Source organism: Anolis sagrei, chromosome 1, assembly GCF_037176765.1.
Source record: "Anolis sagrei isolate rAnoSag1 chromosome 1, rAnoSag1.mat, whole genome shotgun sequence".
In the NCBI taxonomy this organism is placed as follows: Eukaryota; Metazoa; Chordata; class Lepidosauria; order Squamata; family Dactyloidae; genus Anolis; species Anolis sagrei.
The window spans coordinates 83,190,684-83,211,594 of NC_090021.1; the positions used below are offsets into that span (position 1 = coordinate 83,190,684).

The 20,911-nt window shown below is 38.9% G+C and overlaps 1 protein-coding gene across 1 annotated transcript; it reads left to right on the top strand.

Moving 5' to 3' along the window:
* Positions 1 to 1,962: 1,962 nt before the first annotated feature.
* On the top strand, positions 1,963 to 20,647 carry TMEM244 (transmembrane protein 244). Its single transcript, XM_060755063.2, has 6 exons — positions 1,963 to 2,113; positions 5,329 to 5,414; positions 6,808 to 6,881; positions 15,219 to 15,344; positions 18,921 to 18,965; positions 20,390 to 20,647. The coding sequence occupies exons 1-6, from the start codon at positions 2,081 to 2,083 to the stop codon at positions 20,482 to 20,484; spliced, it is 459 nt and encodes a 152-aa protein (XP_060611046.2). The 5' UTR covers positions 1,963 to 2,080; the 3' UTR covers positions 20,485 to 20,647.
* The last annotated feature ends 264 nt before the right edge of the window (positions 20,648 to 20,911 follow it).

The following is a 20,911-nucleotide window of genomic DNA, read 5'->3' on the forward strand; positions in this document are numbered from 1 at the left end:
GGGCTAACAGTGCTCACCCCACTCACCTGAGTTCAGCAGCTCAGTGGTTTAACCCGCTGCACCACTGGAGGCACGCACTGGCCATATTGCTCATGAATTCAACCGTGATGAACACAGACAGTCTGCTATTTTCATATCACCTTTTCAGAACCAGTCTCCCTCCAATGATCCAAAACATTTCTGAGAAATGGGAGCCCTGAAGACAGCTTGCCTACAAGATAAATTCTGATTCCTTATTTTCTAACTATGCCCTCTAATGATAGCTCAAATAGAAAGGCTTCATTGTTACAGGGAACACTTTTTATTGGAATAGTCACACTGCTCACCAGCAGTTACATCTTAACCTAATTTTAGTCACAACTGGTGGGAATTCTTCTTATAATTGTAAGCTAGCACACCAAATGTGTAGCCAACTTCAGTACAAATCCCAAAGCATTTCAAAAATGACTTAAAGCTGTCAAAAAGCAACAACAATAATTGAGACTCTTTCATTCAAATTCAGAAACAGAAATACTGTAATCCTCTGTCACTGACTCTTGAAGTTGTTCCACCCAAATCAATAGTGTAACTTCAAAATACTCTAGTTTTGGATTGCAGCCGAAAATGGCTGTTTTTATTCTGCCTATCTAAGCTTTCCTGAGAGTTTGTTTCATAATTATGAATTCTCAGAAGGCAATTTATTTAAATCAAAATGGAAGGCATTCCTGCTAACAGGCAGCAGCTATCCTAATTAAACATCTATGAACAAAGGTTAGGAAAGATTGACCAGAAAATATTGGAAATGCTTACATACTTGGAAAGTAAGTAGCCAGAAGAAGCATGCAGAAATATAGTCAGTTTCATTGTAATCTTAGTTCCCAGATTAAATGAAGAATAATGAAAATATACAGTCTGCTAAATGAGAGCTGTGAGAGCTGTTCAGCAGTCAAATTCTCTGCCCTGGAGTGTGGCGGAGGCACCTTCTTTGGAAGCTTTTAAACAGAGGCTGGATGGCCATCTGTCAGGGGTGTTTTGAATGTGATTTTCCTGCTTCTTGGCAGAATGGGGTTGGACTGGATGGCCCATGAGGTCTCTTCCTGCTCTATGATTTTATGACACATCTGAAATCCAAAGAATGACATTTTCTTGCTGAAAATTAGAGTTATTTGCTGTCCCAGACACAACAACGTGTCTCCCTATAATGTTTAACATCAAAAATATCATTTTTTGAGAATCAAAAGTGGACTTCCAGCCACTTTGGGGTTTTTGTTTTCTTTTGCTTATGATTTCATTTGTTTTAAGCTGCCCTGAGTCCTTTTGGAGAGGGGGCGGGATATAAATAAAGTTTTCTTTATCTTCATCATCATCATCGACCTGATGCAATATGTTCTAAGGGTTTCTGATGTATATATCTATTTTTTTAAAAGCAAACAGCAAATAATATTTGTTACCCACTTCCAACTTTGACCTCGGGGCAGGGGAAAGAGAAAGCTCAGAAACTTAGCAGCTTTATATGTGCAGTAGTAGCTGTTCCTATTTTTAGTTATAGTTTTAGCAGGGGTTTGTGCATCGGGTCAGGAAATATATGTACCTGAGATTTTGCAGAGCCCCGATCTATCAGCCACATAGACATTATCACAATAGGCAGATCAATGGTCTGTATCAGCATAAAACAACTTTATTTATGGTAAGTGGGGTGATTACATTGGATTTTTGATTTGCAGTTGTGATCAGTATTGGTGAAGTAGTGTAACCTCTGTGAACTAATGTGAAAGAATGCAGTTCAAAGAGAGAGGGAATGAGAAGCACAAGTTACCTGCAATCTCTTAACAGCACAGAGAACAAGATCTGTTTTAGCTGAGCAGTTTGGAGACGTAATGAGCAGCTCAGGATTGTCTAGTTGGACTTCAGCAGCTTAGAGTTGGCTCACAGATGGCTTTTGCCCCAGTTTGCTTTAATCCAATAATGCTATTCTGTTCTGTCTCATACTGCACACCCAGAAGTGCTTTGGAAGTGAAAAATAATAATAAGGGGCTTCTTCCAGCTGATATTGATGTAAGAAATGTAACTGCATCACTGCTCTTTTGCTCATCATGTGTACATGGCTCTCAAGATCAAAATTGCTGAGACTAAGGTAAAGAAAATCAAGTCGGCGCTGAACTCAAGGTCATTTTATAGAATTACCGTGTGCGAGATGCAGCAGGTATTTGGAAGAACCTCCTTTGGCTCTTTAAAAAGCATCAAATTAAAAATGGGAGGTGCTATTGGGAAAGCATTTAAAGTGTTGATAAGACAAGTTGGGGAAAATGTCAGCAACAAGGAGGATTTTGCAAAAGTTTAACTAGCCAAATAGTGTCTTAGAAATATTTGTTAATAGCCTTTTCCCATGAGCTCCTAAAGCATAATTAATTACTGTTTTTATTCTACCCAGAAATAGTATAAAGTCCTTTAAACTGCAAGAATTGGAGTAGCTCTCATTATTTAAACAGAACAGCCCAAGAAGGAATAGGTTTAAGACTTGTGAACTACGGTTTCCATGTGTGTGTGTGCATAGTTTCTACAGGAAACTATATTTTTTGAAAGCTCCAGATTCTTGAAACATACATATTTAGATTTGGGAGCAAAGTGTGGAATGACATGAATAGGCTTACCAGTAATCCCGAATTTAAGTGCTGTCTTGGATCATATTCAAAGCATTTGGCAAACAGCTGAAAGAGTCTTCTACATTCAGTTAGAGAGGGTTTGCTTCTTTATATATTTCTTTCTTTTTTTCTTTCTCCATCCTTCTTTAGTATACTTTAAAATAGAAAAGAAAAATGGGTAACAACCCTTCAAATGTTCTGATTTTGAAGGGATAGTTTTGATTAATCTTCTGTCATCCCACTTTTTCACCTGCTTTAAAAATGTGCTAAGTATCTCTTTCCTCCTCCCACTGTACGCCTTTGTCCTAAGTTTATTTCAATCATTGCAAGTTGAGTCCATAGCGCAAAATTAGTTTGCATTCAGGCCCCTTCCACACAGCTGTATAAAATCCACATTGAACTGGATTATATGGCAGTATGGTCTCTATTGTGCAGGCATCGAATTGTGCCTTTTGTAAGCCGCCCTGAGTCCCCCCTCGGGGGTTGAGAAGGGCGGGGTAGAAGTACACGAAAAAAATAAATAAATAATGACCCATTTCAAGGAAGATATTGTGGATTATCTGCCTTGATATTCTGGGTTATTTGGCTGTGTGGGCCCTCAGATAACACAGCAGAAGAGAGGAAGGGCTGAGTTAGCTCAGGCTGGATCTACATTGCCACATAATTCAGTTTGTGAATCCAGATTATCTGATTTGAACTTGATAACATGAGTGTACCCTGCCATATAATTCAGTTCAAAGCAGTTAATCTGGATTCAGAAACTGGATTATATGGCATTGTAGATGGGGTCTCAGGCAAAATAAAACTGTTTGCAGCCTCCTCTTGCTTGTGTGTTCTTCATTATTAACCTTTGCCATCTTGGCCACACTTTGATGTTGTTTGACCACACATTTCCTAGTTTTCATTTGTTAAATGCTGAAGAGTATTCCCATTGATGGTGTTGAACTGAAATTCCCAGTATTTCTCACATTAGCTCTGCTGGCTAGGGCTGCTGGGAATTGTGGGTCATCATCAGTTGGAGGGCCATGCACATCTCACCGCTGCTTTAAAACCCTGGTTCCCAAACATTCTACATCAGAGGAGTTAAGGTAATTGTGTAACATTGTCATATGTTCTCTAAGCACTTGCCATTCTAGCTGGGGGCTTCTGGGTGTTCAAAATATCTGGAAGACAGATTCTCTCCAAGCGATTCTTATGTTTCTAGAGTTATATCATCTCTTACTGTTAAGAAATTCTTCCTAATGTTTAGGTTGAATCTCTTAAATCCATTGCTCCATGTTCTGGTCACTGCAGCAGCAGAAAGGACGTCAACTCCATCTTCAATATGATATCCTTTCAAATAATTAAACATGTCTATCATGCCAGCTCTTAACTTCTTTTTCAGACTAAACATACCTAGCTCCCTAAGCCACTCCTCATATGGCATGGTTACCAGACATTTTATGGTTTTGGTTGCCTTTCTCTAGACACGTTTCAGCTTGTCAATACCCTTCTTGAATTGTGGTGCCCAGAACTGGACACCGTATTCCAGGTGAGGTCTGATCAAAGCAAAATAGAGTGGGACTATGACTTCACCTGATCTAGACACTATACTTCTATTGTTGCTGCTTAGAATTGCGCTGGCTTTTTTTAGCTGATGCATCACACTATTGACTCATGTACAGCATGTCATCTGTTTAGTCTTCTAAATTTCTCTCATATATACAGTTTCAAACCAGGTGCCACACATCCTGTATGTATCTGAACATTTCATTCTTCTGTCTAAATGTACCTTATATTTCTGGTAGCAATTCATTTTCTAAATAAAATTGAAATGTGAGGGCAGGAGATACACTATAGTATATTACTGGATTTGGGGCTTTGGTTAATTTCCAAAAGCAGCAATGAGTCACTGCATAGGTGCATACAGACGAATGCAATATATTTAATTGTATACAGTGTTCATTTGTTTTACAAAGTGGTTTATGATGTGATCTCTTGGTTAGTCAGTCCATAGATCTTGCTCGTCCAGATGGTGCAAAATATATTCAGTTTGTAAACATTCAGCAAAGCAAGGGACTGATAACCCTAATTCTTAGTTTCCTTTTGGAAAAATCCTGCCCAGTCTGAGACATTATCAATCATTTTTTGTAAGCAGTCATCAAAATATAACCAAATTCTTGAAAGTTATTTTTTAAAAATTGACTAGCATATTTTTGGTATTCCCTTACTATAAAATGTACATTATTTTAAAAAGTAATTGTTAACGTTATTGTTACTTAAAAATAATTGTTTGCATTTTGTTTCCTTAAAAGCTACTTGAAAATACCATAGGCTGCTAATTAAACATATCTGAATAGTGAGGCTATATAGTGAGGCTATATAGACACACTGTAACACAGTTACATGGCAAAAGAAGTTAAGAGAACTCATTATGTAATTTTGCTCTTTTAGATGTTTCTATGGGTAGCAGTCCCTCCATCTGGAATCTTCTGTTTATTTTGATATGCACAGACAGGTGCACATTTTAGTTAGGAAAATATTTACAGTAATTTCTTTCCTCGCTGTTTTAACTGACACAATTTAGCTATTTTTTATACCTGAGAGGCAAAACAGCAATATCATAAGTTGTTTTATTTCTAGGAAAAAAAATGATTTTGGGAGGGGGGGGGAGGGATTGAAAAGGACATGGCTATAAATCAAGTTACATTTACTTTTTACTTTACAGGTTGTTTTGCTGAATCTGCTTATATGTGTGATCATATTCTACTTGGTGTATTATGTGGTCCTTTGCATTTGTTTCACAACATTCAGGTGAGAATACATTTAGAATAACTATGTATAAATGAATTGATACAAGTATAGCAAAAGGTTTGCAATATTATGTTGCTGCAGAATAAGCCCTCACATATTTTGGGTGGGATTTTTAGGCAAAATCCCACCATGGATGCTAAATATGTATATGTATGCTTAACTGACTGAGCTGTGTGAAAACCTCAAAATCTTAAATGTCTGTTAGACAGAAAAAATTAAAATACTAAATCATCTTAGCAAGTCAACAAAGGTATAAAGGAAATCAACACAGATTCTAAATAATTTATTATTATTATATTTATTTATATCTCTTTTTCTCTCCATACGAAGACTCAAAGCAGCTCACAACTAAAACAGTTCAATACAACTTAAAATATATAAATATACAAATTTGGAAACAGGATTAAGCAATGTTAATATTGAAATAATCCAGGTTAAAATTATAAATGCATATAAAATCATATCACAAAATTGCAGCAGCCCCTGACGGTCCTAAACACATTTATCTTTAAAAGCCCGTCTGAATAAAAAAGTTGTAGTCTGCTGCCGGAAGAACAGCAGGGAGGGAGCCATTCTGGCTTCTTGGGCAGGAAGTTCCAGAGTTGAGGGGCAGCCACTGAGAAGGAAGGTCAGCTCTCTCATTCCCATCAACCGAGCATGAGTTGGAGGTGGGACCGAGAGAATCATAGAATCAAAGAATCAAAGAGTTGGAAGAGACCTCATGGGCCATCCAGTCCAACCCCCTGCCAAGAAGCAAGAATATTGCATTCAAATCACCCCTGACAGATGGCCATCCAGCCTCTGTTTAAAAGCTTGATCTCAGGGCCTGGGCAGGTTCATACAAGGGGATGCGGTCAACCAAAAAACCTGGACTTATTTATTTATTATTTCGGGTACTTTTACCCCACCCTTCTCAACCCCCGAGGGGGGACTCAGGGCGGCTTTGGACTATCTAGGCACTTTGAATTGGCTTTCCAGGCCACCACATATGCCTCGGCCTCCAGATTCAGTGCTGAGTCCAGGAGGACCCCCAAACTGTGGACCTGTGTCTTCTAGGGGAGTGTAAGCCCATCCAGTTTAAATCTGGATGCCTATTCCCTGATCCACTTTACAACTGACCAGGAGTCCCTCTGTCTTGTCTGGATTAAGTTTCACTTTGTTTGCTCTCATACAGTCCATTACTGATGACAGACACTGGTTTAGGGTCAGGACGGCTTCCTCGGCATTAGGTGGAAAGGAGTAGAGTTGGGTGTCATCTGCATATAGGTGTACTGAACTCCAAAATTCCGGATGACCTATCCCAGCAGTTTCATGTACATTATAAAGTAGTGTAATAAATAGCTGGTGTTGAGATGGCTTACACCACCACTGACATTTTGAATATTTTCAACAGATTGCAGATGTTGGACGGACTGGCACCTTTTGATTTTAAGACAAAGCCTTCATGGATTAACCCATATTATTTAGGTAAAACCTGTTCATTAGGTCCTGTATTAAAGTTGCTACATAATTTTCCAGCTCTGAATGGTAAACATTTTTAACTGTGTAAGAATTATTAAATTCTATAATCTTTAAAACACCTTAGACAGCAATAATTTAGAATTCAACTCTCTCCAATGGGCTGCTCTACATGGGATAGTTAATTAAAACTTGTGCGCCAGCTGCGCCCGTACCTTGGGAAGTCGGATCTGGCCACGGTGGTCCACGCTCTTGTCACATCCCGGTTGGATTACTGCAACGCACTCTACGTGGGGTTGCCTTTGAAGACTGATCAGAAACTTCAACTAGTCCAGCGAGAAGCAGCCAGATTGCTCACCGGAGCGGCGTACAGGGAGCACACCACCCCCCTGTTGCGTCAGCTCCACTGGCTGCCGATCCAATTCCGAGCACAATTCAAAGTGCTGGTTTTGACCTACAAAACCCTATACGGTTCCGGCCCAGTGTATCTGTCCGAACGGATCTCCCTCTACATCCCACCTCGAAGTTTAAGATCTTCTGGGGAGGCCCTGCTCTCGACCCCGCCAGTGGCACAAGTGAGACTGGCGGGGACGAGGAGCAGGGCCTTCTCAGTGGTGGCCCCCCACCTGTGGAACTCACTCCCCGGGGAGATCAGATCGACGACTTCCCTTCTAGCATTTAGGAAAAAACTAAAGACCTGGATGTGGGACCAAGCTTTTGGCCATGCTGACAACTGATTAAAGGACCTATCGATAGACAAGGACAATGGAATGGAATGGATATATGGGCTCTGATATATGGACTCTGACATGAGATAGTTTTTATGATTTTAATAGGTATTGATGTTTCATTTTAATTGTTGAACTGTTATATTTTGTATTGTTTGTTGTGTGATTTGGGCATCTAATTGTGCCTCCTTTGTAAGCCGTCCTGAGTCCCCCCCGGGGTGAGAAGGGCGGGGTATAAGTAGATGAAATAAATAAAAAAAAATCCAAAGAAAACTTGTTCAAATTCATGGAGTCAAAAGGCATCTTCAAGGCATGTACACACACACACGGGAAAATACTGAGGTAAAAAAGGACAGGATGGTGGCAAGAGTTCTGTACCTTCTGACTTCTAAACAGAATTTAGGGTCAAAATTGTATTTTTTTTTCTTTGTCTCAGATAGTTAAATGTCTGGGACACTTGTTATCTAGTGCCATTTCAAAATGGAGAAAGGAGGGCTGGGAGAATGAATGCTGGATGGTGTAAAAATGCTCCATCCTCCAAGAAATTCATAAAGAAGAATTCCAATCTGTTCTTCTGCTTATGTGCTAATTTACCATTGTTGTTATGTGCCTTCATCTAAACTCCAACTTCCAGAAACCCTACCACAGGGTTGTTGTTGTTGTTATATTTATTTGTATTTTGCTTTCCTCTCTTAAACAAGACTCAAAGCAGCTCAGAATATGAAAAACAATCCAAATTACCATTTAAAACCTGTAACATATAAACATTAAAATGAAATTAAACATAAAATCATTAAAAACAAGTAATTTAATTCCCATAAAACCATTAAAACTATATTTTTAAAAAAATATTAAAACACTATACAGCACCCTTGGACTTATTCTTAAAAACTTTCCTTGTCAAGTTTTACGCAGAGCAGGTTTACTGTTCTTTCAACATGAGAGAGGATGCCTTGCCTAAAGTTTCCCAGTGGGCTTCCATGGCTGAACTGGTGGTGGCTCTACATCAGCCATGGGCAAACTTCGGCCCTTCAGGTGTTTTGGACTCTTAACTCTTGGCCATTAGAAATTGTGGGAGTTGAAATCCAAAACAACTGGAGGGCCAAAGTTTGCCCATCCCTTGCTCTACATGGACCATTTACCCTGCGACTGATCTGGAGTGGGGAATGCTGATTGGTCCCAGGATAGTTTAGATCAGGGGTCCTCAAACTTTTAAAGCAGAGGGTCAGTTTATGGTCCCTCAGACTGTTGGAGGGCCAGACTATAGTTTTTCAGTGCAAAAAAGAAAAGAAAAGTAAGAATATTACAATACTTAAAATGAAGAACTATTTTAAACAACTTAAACTTACCAGTATTTCAATGGGTAGTGTGGACCTGCTTTTGGCTAATGAGATAATCAAATAAATTAGGATTGTTGCTGCGTGCTTTCAAGTTGTTTCAATCTAAGTTTAAAGTTTAGGGCAGGGGCCAGCAGGGCCGTAGCCAGAAAAAAAATTCGGGAGGGGTTGAAATTTTCGGGGGGGGGGGGGGTAAAACCTGCCTCCTAGGTCACGCTGAAGCAAAGAGCACAGGAGGGGGCAGAGCAGCCTTCAATAGTCTGCAGCTCTGCCCCTGACAACCACCTCCACCAAGTCTGGCCTCCTTAATGAGAGCATTCAACACCCCCCCCCCCCCAAACTTGGTTGCTTCGCTACATTGGCTATTGCTGCAAGTAATGACAGTGTGAATAAATTGTCAATATTTGCTTGAGATAGTGCTTGCAGTTCTGGAGGGACTCTTAATTTTTTGCATCTCATAGACTTAACATGAGAATTTGGTTAACCAGTTAAAATTCATGAGTAAACCAGGTTTTTTAAAAAAATCTGAAACATTTCGGGGGGGGGGGTTGAACCCCTAAAACCACCCCCTCGCTACAGGCCTGGGGGCCAGGTAAAGTAACCATCCGGCCTTAGTTTGAGGACTCCTGATTTATACTGACAATTTCCTCTTACTGGCTGCTGTGGAGACAAGAGGGAGTCCTGCCTGCCAAACAGCCACCCTTACTACCTTCCCTTTTTGCCTCATTATTGTGGCCAGCAGACACAGCATAGCTTGTGTTGGTGATTCATCTTGAGTGACTTTAGCCAAGGCACCAGAGCCGACATCATGCTGTGACAGAAGGGGTGCAATCAAACCGAAGATTGCACCTAATGGCCTCCAAAGACATTTCCCTCCCCTGTTAAACTAATGTTTGAGGAGGCATGAGGTACATGGGAAGATCTCAGAGGCAGACTAGTCCCATATATTACAGATGGCATGCCTTTTTATGTACTTTTATATGATGTGCTCCAATTGTCTAAATTTTGTAGGGAAAGCCCCAGTTCCTTCATTCCATTTCCCCCTTTTCCACCTTTATTTCAACTGATGTAAACTAAGTTTGAGGTGCAAAATTAGTTTATGCTCAATTACTTAAGTGTGGGGTGAAGAGCCACAAAGAGGCAAAATTTTGCCCTCCCCAATATGTTCAGGCAAAAGTGAACTTCTATCTTGACCTTCTACCTCATTAATAACTTTTGCTATTTTGACCACACCCTGTTGATGTTTGGCCACACATGTTCCCAGTTTTCATTTGTGAGAATGTTTTTTCGTGTCAGGAGTGACTTGAGAAACTGCAAGTTGCTTCTGGTGTGAGAGAATTGGCTGTCTGCAAGGACGTTGCCCAGGGGACACCTGGATGTTTTAATGTTTTACCATCCTTGTGGGAGGCTTCTCTCATGTCCCCACATGGGGAGCTGGAGCTAACAGATGGAGCTCATCCACACTCTCCCTGGATTCGAACCTGTGACCTGTCAGTCTTCAGTCCTGCCAGCACAAGGGTTTAACCCACTGTGCCACTGGGGGCTCCTACTGGAGTGTATGCTGTATCTACAAAGACTTACATTTGACTTGGAAATCCAGTCAATCAGAAAGCTAGAACTGGCTTATCACTACACAAAGTCAAAACAGTATGTCACAGAATTTCATAGATAAAGTGAATGCTAGCATTATAACTGTGTAGTGTGAAAAGACCCTAGAATTCATTATAGATACCTACTGAATTATGCTGTGTGGTATGTGAAACATCCTGACTGTTTGTAAAGCTATTATGTTTTCCCTCCTGGGCCAAATGAGAGAGATTTACATTAAGCAAATGTGTTTCAGTTCATAATCTTTTCCTGAAAGGAAAGCTAAATCACAATGAATAAAACCCCTTTAAGTGCAAATTGTTATGATAAACATCATGAAACATGTACAGACGCAGAAAGGGGTGTAAGATCTATAACCAATCTGCATTTAAATGCAAATAACATTTTAATGGGGCTATTTGTGTTTCCTATGGGGGCGGGGTGAGGAGATATACAGTTGAAACACGTCACTGCTTATTTTCAGGTGACATTTCACTTCTGTGCGCAGGTATACAGTATATCTTCAATTCCCTTGTTGACTAATGGTCAGCTTATGGTTTTCTTAGGCAAGGAGTCCTCAGAGGTGGGTTTGCTAGTTCCGTCCTCTGAAATATATCCCACAGCACATGATATTCATTGTCTCCTAACCAAGTACTAGCCATGGCCCGCTCTACACTGCCATATAAAATCCAGAATATCTGCTTTGAACTGGATTACAAGGCAGTTTAGACTCATATAATCCAGTTCAAAGCAGATAATGTGGATTATTTGCTTTGATAATCCAGATTATATGGCAGCGTAGAAAGGCCCTACCTTAGCTTCCAATATCAGGTGGAATCTGGTGCCTTTAGGGTCTTCACATGTCTATGAGGATGACAGAACCAAGGAAAGGGACTTTCTGATTCTGAAAGGGTCATCTACCAAGCACATCTTTTGAGGACAGAATTATAGATGGTAGGGAAAGAATCAATAACAAGCCTTAAAGCATTTAGGGGCAGCAGTGTTGCCTATGCAGCAAATCACAACAAAGTACAAAATCCACAAAAGAACAGCACCTTTCTTGACCAACCAAAATGCAGAAAATAGATCACACAAACTTTCAAAGCTTCACAGGTTCCTTCATCTGGCAACGATGATAAAAAAAAAAAATCACACACAAGAAGAAAAATGTTATTAGAGTCACAGGTCTACATTTTGTCTCACATATTACATCTGTTGTCAGTTGAGATTGTCTGGAGGGATTTCAGTGGAGGCAGAGGCCAGTCCTCTTCTCAGTGATGTGGGGAATGGTGAGAAAGGGCAATAATAGAGACCAGGGTTCGAGTCCCTGTTCTGCCATAGAAACCTTGCGGGTGCCCTTGGGTGAACCACACTTTCTCAGTTCTTGAAAACGTCCTGATAGGGTCACCATAAGAAATAATATTAGAGTACTATAAGTTCAAAAATGACTTGAACAACAACATTTTAACTCCCTCAGGAACAAAAGGGGGAATTTTAAAAGCTTCTGAAAAAATGGGTGGCGGAAGATTAATTGGAACTGTTGCTGCCAAATCAGGATATCTGGAAAGTATTCAATGCATGGAGGGCTGCATGATTCCCATTGCTGGAAATGGGGAGGAGCGTTAGTCTAATCTCCAGTAGACCCATTGAAATTAATGAGACCTCTGAACGTCATGGCTTGCCATTCATATTGGTACTTTAATTGGTGCTAATGTTGGATTTAGTCCAATGCCATTTCATATATCATTTTATTATTATGTCCTGTTGGACGATCAGTGTCTCATTCCAAAGAAGACTTCCACTGAGGGATATTTGCTAATAGGTAAAACATTTTATTCAGATAGGTCTTGGTATGTAAGCTTGTCTAATTGGCTTGGTGCAGCCAAAAGGAATCAGACTGGCAGTTCTTTTATTGTTGTTTTTTAAAATAGTTTTCATTATGCTTAAATCAAGATTTTATTTTTAATCTGTGTATTCTTAGCTGCTTTGAGTACTTTTTTGTAGAAAAGGTAAGTTGTAAATAAACAAATAAAATGCTAGAGAGATTATCTAATTAGGACATAAATATAGCATTAGTTAATGATCTACACTGTGTTGAGTAGTGTTCTGAGTAGATTACCCACTCCTTTAATGTTCAGTCATCTGTCTCAGCAAGTCATTGCACACAGATAAATGCTGAAGTTGTTACATGATTTAAATGGTGAAGAGTAATTGGTTTATATATTCCTCCCCCAATAGCTTTGTGTCAAAATTAACTAATGTTGTATCAACTATGTTCCAAGGGTCTCTTTTAGGTTTTTCTGCAAGCAGCCATGTAATACTGGTATCTTAATTTGTATATTGTGCTAAGGCAATGAAATAACTGGATTGAACCGAATCATGTTAAATTAGCAATTTTGCTACTTCATTTCTTCAATTGCTCATGTGTGTCTACATCATACTCACACTTCAAGGCATATACTCCACTCTTATGGCTGTTGCACCATTTCAGACGTATAGTAATTTACCTGTGTTCTTTAGATTATTATAGCATTACAGTCATGGTTTCTGTGTTCAATTTTCAGTTCTTGTAATCTATAAGCATGTAATACTTTCCCAGTGTCCAAACAGTGTCCAAACAGCATTGCTTTTATTTGTGCACCATGTGCTGCTTTTAGGGTTGGAAAGAAGGGTACTTAATTCATGTTGATTTATCCATCCAGTATCCAATCACCTTGGGCTTTTACAATTTGTCCGCAACACACTTCACGTTGACAACCAAACCAAGCAGTGAGAGTACACACTGAATAAATGTTTAAACTTTTGTATGACGTTATTTTAAAACTATTTTTATCTTTTGTAATTGCACCCAAAGCTAAGGCATGGTCACAATTTGATCTTGAAGTGTCACAAGACTAGAAATACACAATACTTAGTAGCCAATTTATGAACTGTTTTTGAACTGATGAACCACAGGCAAGACTACTTAGTAATCTATAGTTTTCATATTCACAGAAGTTGAACTGCATACATTGGTTTTTATGACTCATGCAAATGAAACACTCATGTCAGCCATTGCACCAGCCCAAAGAATTAATGAGATTTCGGAGAAGGATAGCTAAGAGGCGATCTTTGCTTTCCCACCTCTTGCTCTCCTAAGTGCAAGGTAGGAAAAGAAGAATATAAAACCAGTGGTGTCATTCAAAATGATTAACAACTAATTTCAGGATCTAGTCCTTTCCTCCCTTTGACCCTCTCATGTCTCCATTCTCATTGTCTCTTACAGTTTCTATCTTTTCCTCCCAACTCCTGGCTATTTGTCAACCACTCCAGACGCTGCATTTCTAAACAATGTTAAGAACCAGTTCTGATGAACTGGTACAAACAGGCTGAATGACACCACTAGATACAATCATTAGTTATCCCTTTTGTCTCTTTCTCACCAATGTTCCCTGGCATGATTAAGGAAAGCTAGTACATCCAGGGTTATACATGGGACAGCAGCAGATTAACTACAATAATGACCACAGCATCTGTTTAGGATCTGAGGAGTATATTAGAGATACCATTCTTAGCCAGTATCTTGCACAGATGAAAGTAGCTTTGCTTTCCTTTATATAGGTTTCATTGCTAAAAGAAGGCAGTTATGACTGAGGGCAAGACAACAGACACCAAAGGCTAGGCTTGCTATTTAACTACTGGAAGCCCTCTTTTACTTTGTTAAATTTTGTGAATGTTTACTACTAATTCTGACTAATAATGGATCAGATCCTTGGATGATAAAATGGATTGTCTCCTGGCCTCAAGAAGGAGCCAACTGTTCAAAGCAACATTTAATGGTATAGACTTTTAAGTTAATTTTGTTCATGCAGTTACTGCTGGTCTAAATGACAATAAGTATCTATAAACTACTTTAATTTAATGTATAATGAGATTTTGGTTGTGACGGACAGGGGGCTGCTGTAAATATGTTTGTGGGTGAAAAATACACTGAAATTATGAAAATCTGACACATTGCTAAAATACACATTAAAGCATAATAGTGGTATTTTAAAGGTCGTAGTGAAATCATATTCATAAACTAGTCAATATGCAACTGTCAGCTAAGTTTATTTGAAAATGAAGGTGGCTCTGGTGACTGCATTTGTTTTTATGCCAGATGACAGTGGACTGGGGAAGGAACCTAGATCATAGGGCATGGCAGCCTTATGCATATGTGGCATGTTGCAAGATTCTAAGAAGATCACAAGAAGTACTGTCATGGCAGGCTTTTAGAGACATAAATTTAGCGGCATCAGGACTGGGGTGCCACACCAGTAATTGAATGCATACTCTGCACCAGAGCTTTCAGGTATCACATTTTTGGACCTTAACCCCTAGAACTCTTAAATAGCAATTCTTGTGAGCCCCACATATTACTAGAAAGAGGAGATTCTTCCTCTGAACATTAAGTTCAATGCTAAACAATCTGGCTGTACCACTGTATATGAAGGAATGTATAAAAACTGATTGCATTTTATATCTCCTTGAGCAACTGCGTCTGTGTCTTCATTAGAAAGGACCCTGTTATACATTGAGCATGAGTAAGGATACTGTTGCTAACGCTTTCCCTTACATCTAACAACAATTTGACACACAATTTAGAAGCCTGTGGATTAGCAATTGCAGGATAAAAAGTTCCTTCTGCTGCTGTAACATATTTTGTATGATTCTAGTTCTTCTAGTGTCACTGGAGATAACCTATTTCATCTCTGGACTACTCTATGTCTTGGTTGTAGAAGAATGGGTTTGGGATTATGCTATAACTGTTACAATCATTCACATCGCAGTAACTTCAGCCGGTATGTATGCTGTTTAATACTGTTTCAGAAACAGAAGTACCGTTCATTAAAAAGAAACAGAAAAATGTTAAAAGCTATACCGTTGGCTTTACTTGTCATTTTGAAAATGTAGGACATGCACCTATAATCTGAAATGGAGATATTAAGCAGGCAAGGCTTTTCTTATTATTTTATTTCTATTTCAGGAAAAGCTTGTCTGCTTGATAGACAGCTACTAGTGGCATAGACATGAAAGAAAAGTAGAAAGAAAGATTGTTAACTCAAGAGGCTTGACTTTAATTTTGTTCACAAGGTTACTGCTGGTTTTGGGTGACAATAAATACCCATAAATTACTTTAATTGAATGAACATTGGGGTTTTGATTGTAATAGGCTGGTGACTTAGTTTGAGGGACAATGCCAACTGGAGGAGCTGAAGAGTAGTCACTGTTTAACAGCCTGAGGTGGACTTATGCACAAGATAAATAAGCTACAATTTAGAAACACCTTTATAAAGCACTTCTAAATATCAAGAACGTTTCAAGCTTTACTTAGTGGTTAGAATAATATATGGGGAGAGGGGCAATGTTAAGCCCTTAATGTAATCTAGCTCCTCAGTCTAGCTCCTGGGGAAAACATAGTAAAAGAAATGATTGAAGTGCATCTACACTGTAGAATTAATGCAGTTTGATGCCCCTTTAACCGCTATGGATCAATGCTGTGGAATTATGGGAGTTATAGTTTGGTGACGTACCAGCAGTCTTTAGCAAAGAAAGCTAAAGATCTTGTAAAACAACAACTCTCAAGATCCTATAGCACTGAACCATGGTAGTTAAAGTTGTGTCAAACTGCATTGATTCTACAGTGTTGATGCAATCTCAGAGTGCACCCACACAGCTTGCAAAATTCACAAACGATGCCTCAGGTAAAAGCTAATTCATTTGGCACAAAGCAGGCAAATCCTGCTTTCTTCTGAATTAATTGAACACCTGGAAAGATCTGGTTCTTTCCGGTTGTGCGCCTTGTGTGGATTGGGCCTGGGGATCGCATTGTGTGACTTCCAGACCCAATCCACAGAGCTGTCCCAAGACAGCCCCTACTCCGTCACCCAAACCTCTTTAAATACCCTAAAAAGTAAAAATTACTTGGCCATTATTACGCTGCTGCCGGCCCTCTTCTGGCATGTAGAAATAATGTGCCAGGAGAATGGGGGGAGGCGGAAGATTGTTCCTTGCCCCTTTTCTTGGTGTGTCATTTTTATGTTCCAGGAGAGGGCCAGCAGCAGGATAATGGCAGCTGGGTAAGTAATTTTTACTTTTTAAGCTTTTCTGTTTTGTTGTTGTTGTTGTTGTTGTTGTTGTTGCTGTTGGTGGTGTCTGGGATATCTAGGAAAGCGATATATGTAGCACTCCATATGTTGTTGGATTGCAGCACCCATGACTCATCATCATGGCCTATGCTGGCTAGGACTAATGAGAGCTGTGAATCTCAAACTTCTGAAGGTGTTGCTGTAAGCACAACCAGGTGGAGAGATGCAGGTCACCGTGCTGATGACCATTTTTAGAGATATGTATGGTCGAATTCTATCACAAATCATTTATAAAATGGTCAGCACACCTTGTGTAGAATGGTTGTTTCATGAGCATTAACTTGCAACTTTGTGTATCTTTAATCACAAAGCTTAAATAATACTTGTGCTTTTTCTTGCTCTGAGTGAGAAAGAACATTCTGGCCAATATTGAGTTTGGAGTGAAATGAGAAAAAGATGGCTTTAAGCTTCAAATATGAGTAATAGCAAATGTTTAGCTGTCCCTGTTTCCAGGATTCTGGGCAGCATTCTGCTTAGGCTAACCGATAAAAGATAGTGTCCTGGCATGCAAACTCCTTTTTCTCTTTCCAACAAAATAGCTTCACAAGGAATTCTTGCCAGCAGAAGTGGCTTATTGCCCTTACTTTCTCCCCCTCCCCTTTCAGATGGCAAGATAATTGATTGCATGGACATATGGGGAAGGTATTTAACTGAATATCTCCCCGCAAACTTGTATTTGTCATTCGTATAGCTTGTTACAGATTCCTAATGGTTATATTCATTAGACAATACTTGCCCTGTATCAGGAAGTCTCAGCAGCTGATTGTGTAATAAGCCTTTGCCAAGTTAAGAAAATAATATTCGGGATACCACAAGCATAACCAAATACAAAGAAAATTTGTGAACTATTATGATCAAATGAATATCGAGTGACAATAGTCATGTAGGACTATGACATGACATTCAAAAACAATTGAAGCCAAACATATGTAATATGCAACTGCCCCTCCTAAGCCTAAAGCATATGACACCAAGGGCTGAAGAGGTCAAAAAGTAGGCAGGATACAACACACTTGTTTTTGTTACAAGTGCACTGATTTCCTTTGGCCATAGTGTGAGGACATCACCAATATGAGCAAAATCGCTGCTTGATGTAACAAGAGTCAACAAAATACATGTGGTTTATGTTTGACAATGCACTGTTCCATAAATATTTGTGACCATGTATGTTTCAATATTTAATTTTTTTACAAAAAAAAATAGAAATGCAATGATTTGGCAATCAAACGTTAAATATGTAGGTTTTAAATTAAGATGGCTAGAAAGAGCTTTAACGGAACCTGAGGCTCAGTTGTGATTAGCATTGACATTGTATTGGTGCAGGGGCCACATAGTGGGACCTTGCAAATCTTACATGATCAATACATTGAATTTCCCTTTGCTCCATTTCATAATGCCAGACAATTGCTAGTGAACATACGTGGACAACATATCTATTATCCTGTATTTCTAATCCAGTGTACTGGGACTGTGCACATGATGCTCTTCTTAAGAGTATAAACTAATAATTATAAAGTCATGTGATCAAACTTTTTGATAGGGAAGGAAAGGTTGGTGGTCTGATTTCATCCTCCTCCCTCACAGAAATAGATGGCTGCCAAGAGAAACTTTGGACCGACCAATATATTTTGTATTTGTTTCTCCATATGGAAATATAGCTGGAGTATTCCTAGGGCGAGAAAGGCTTCTTTTTGGGCTAGGCCTTCAAGAACACTCCATACAATGTGGGTATTAGTCAGGCTTTCTGCAGTTCACTTTTAATGTGCAATTTAATGCACTTTTTCAGACCCCCCCCCCCCCATGCCCACTGGTGTAATCTCAGTGAATTATTGTTTTGGCTGATTGGGTGCAGAGAGAGACTCTAAGGAAGAGGCTGTACTTACTAGTTCAGTTCAGAGAGAGCTGGAGAGGAGCTTTGCCAGGGATAAGAATTAGGTGCTTGTCACTTTGAATTAGGGCTTTGGGGTTCCTACAATAACGGCTGAATAGCAAGACTTCAGCAAGCGAGTTCTGCTTTGTGGGGTGCCTTGAAATGTGGGAGCCTATAATAAGGTGGACTGAATATAAAATATGTTGCATTGTTGATGTTTAATTGGAAATCTTTTTTAGATCTTAAAATGATTTCAACCATTGTGATTGTGTTCCCATTGTTCATTTATAACTGGCTCCGTAGAACCCTAAGAAATGGTACATTGGCACTAATCCCAAAATATAACATTTCATTTGCAGTTATGTCTGAATTTCCACTGATGATGCACTGGTGGGCAGCTTTAGGTATGGCTTACAGTTATTTTTTATGGAATTCAAAAGATAGTAGTGATACTGGAACTAGCAAACAAGTGAAGCATTTTGAAAAAGAAATTGACTACAGATGTAGAAGCCTGATCTGGTTGGGATACCATTTGTAGAGGGCTGGGGATAAGTAACCTTTTACTCCCATTGTGCTTTCAACTGTTCCTGTAATTATATTGGAAGGCAAGCTCCCGCTCTTAAAAAGATGGGTTAATTTCTGTAAAGCAAATTGGCATTTTGAGGTATGTTTGTGCAAACTGGATAAGATTGAGGGTTAAAAAGCCATTATACCACACAAGGGTCCCAATCCAGGTCATATCCTATGTGATTTATACATAAAAGCCATTATTGTAAATTGCTTGATGCCTCATTTAGTATGACCCTTCATAAAAGTGATTTACCAAAGGGCATCCTTGCCCAGGAAGCTCTCATGCACATCCTCCACTAAAATGAAGAGAACTAGCATAAGTGTCACACTGTTTTTTGCAGGAGACTTTTCCAGTGGCTCATGGCCTGAGGGTATAATTTACATTTCACTGAAAGGGGGAAAATGGAACTCCTATTTTAATAGGACATGTTAGTGCTTAGGATTGTGATTGTGGCCTAAAGGTATGCAATAGGCCTATTAAAACAGGACCCTATACATATATTTAGAAATGCCCATAACTGAGAATGGTATTGGAGTCATAGATTTAATTAATGTTGATTCAAATTCTTAAAATAAATCACTTGAGAACTTCAGGATTACCATCTGACAATGTTCACATTTTTGAAATATTGGGCAACTTCCACTGAAGAAGGTGATTGCACTACAAATACTAAACTGGAGTTGTTTTGAAGTTCATTCTGTCATCTTTGCCCTTAAGGGAATGGCAGAAATACTCAACATATCGTTGAAACTAATGGTATGGAACAACTACAAAGACTTTTCCTTGGTTTTATACTAGACTTTCATACTGGTTTTTGAATCAATTTATTGCAAGGCTTACTATACAGAAATGGGATAATTTCTAATTAAGTAAGATGCAGAACATACAGATTTGTGGATTTGACATTTGCCGATGTCATTAAAATGTTGTCTCTAGGAAGCTCTATGTCTTCCCGTGAGAATCTATGATCAACTTCCAGTGGAAGACCTAGAGATTTCTAGAAAAAAACACCTCATATTAATCAAAACTGCAATAGTCAAACTTGCAAAAGTATCTTATCATAATTTCATTTACAAACTTGGGGGGGGGGGAACGCAGGGAGTGACACTTTGAAACAGTTGGAAAAAGAATAACCAATGAACAACTCAATTATGTTTCCCAGTTCAAAGCTGGTTAATTTTAATTACAAATGTACTTTAACATTCTTTTTAGTTGTTGTTGATGCTAATAAAGACTTCTGTTTCATTTTTTAAATAGGTCTGGGCCTGATTTCAATGATTTGTGGAGGACAATGCTTGGCCTACTACTTGTTCAGAGACAACTTTATTTATCCAATCCTGGATGATTTCTGAAATGCATTTGACGCTGCACCTTTCAACACTGCGTTTAAAAATGTTTTTGGTCAATGTCACTATGCTGTTTCCATTCATTCCAAATTGTACACACTATCATAAGTCATGCTTCTTTCTTTGTACAGATTTTTTTTATGTTTAATAAAATTTTATGTGTAGACAAGTGGAAAAGGCTATTTTTTTGTCTGAATAATATTGAACAGAAACTCAGCAGAACTCCAAAGAAAATTATAAAAGTAAAGTCTTTTTTTCAGCCCTAACTGTAAATATAATTTCACAACAGTCATATTATTACATTTTTATTATAGGAGAATAACTATGAGGTACAATAAATGTTTCCTAAGAAAAAGAGAAACTGATTTTGAAGATGTCTGGGAATACCTTGGAATTGAACTTACAGTAAGAAAAGAAGGTAATACTGCTTTTA

Coding starts and splice junctions, on each gene's coding strand:
- TMEM244 (XM_060755063.2), top strand. CDS start 2,081: ATGGCTCTCAAGATCAAAATTGCTGAGACTAAG. Junction 6,882..15,218: donor GATTAACCCATATTATTTAG/GTAAAACCTGTT, acceptor GTATGATTCTAG/TTCTTCTAGTGTCACTGGAG. Junction 15,345..18,920: donor CATCGCAGTAACTTCAGCCG/GTATGTATGCTG, acceptor TTTCATTTGCAG/TTATGTCTGAATTTCCACTG.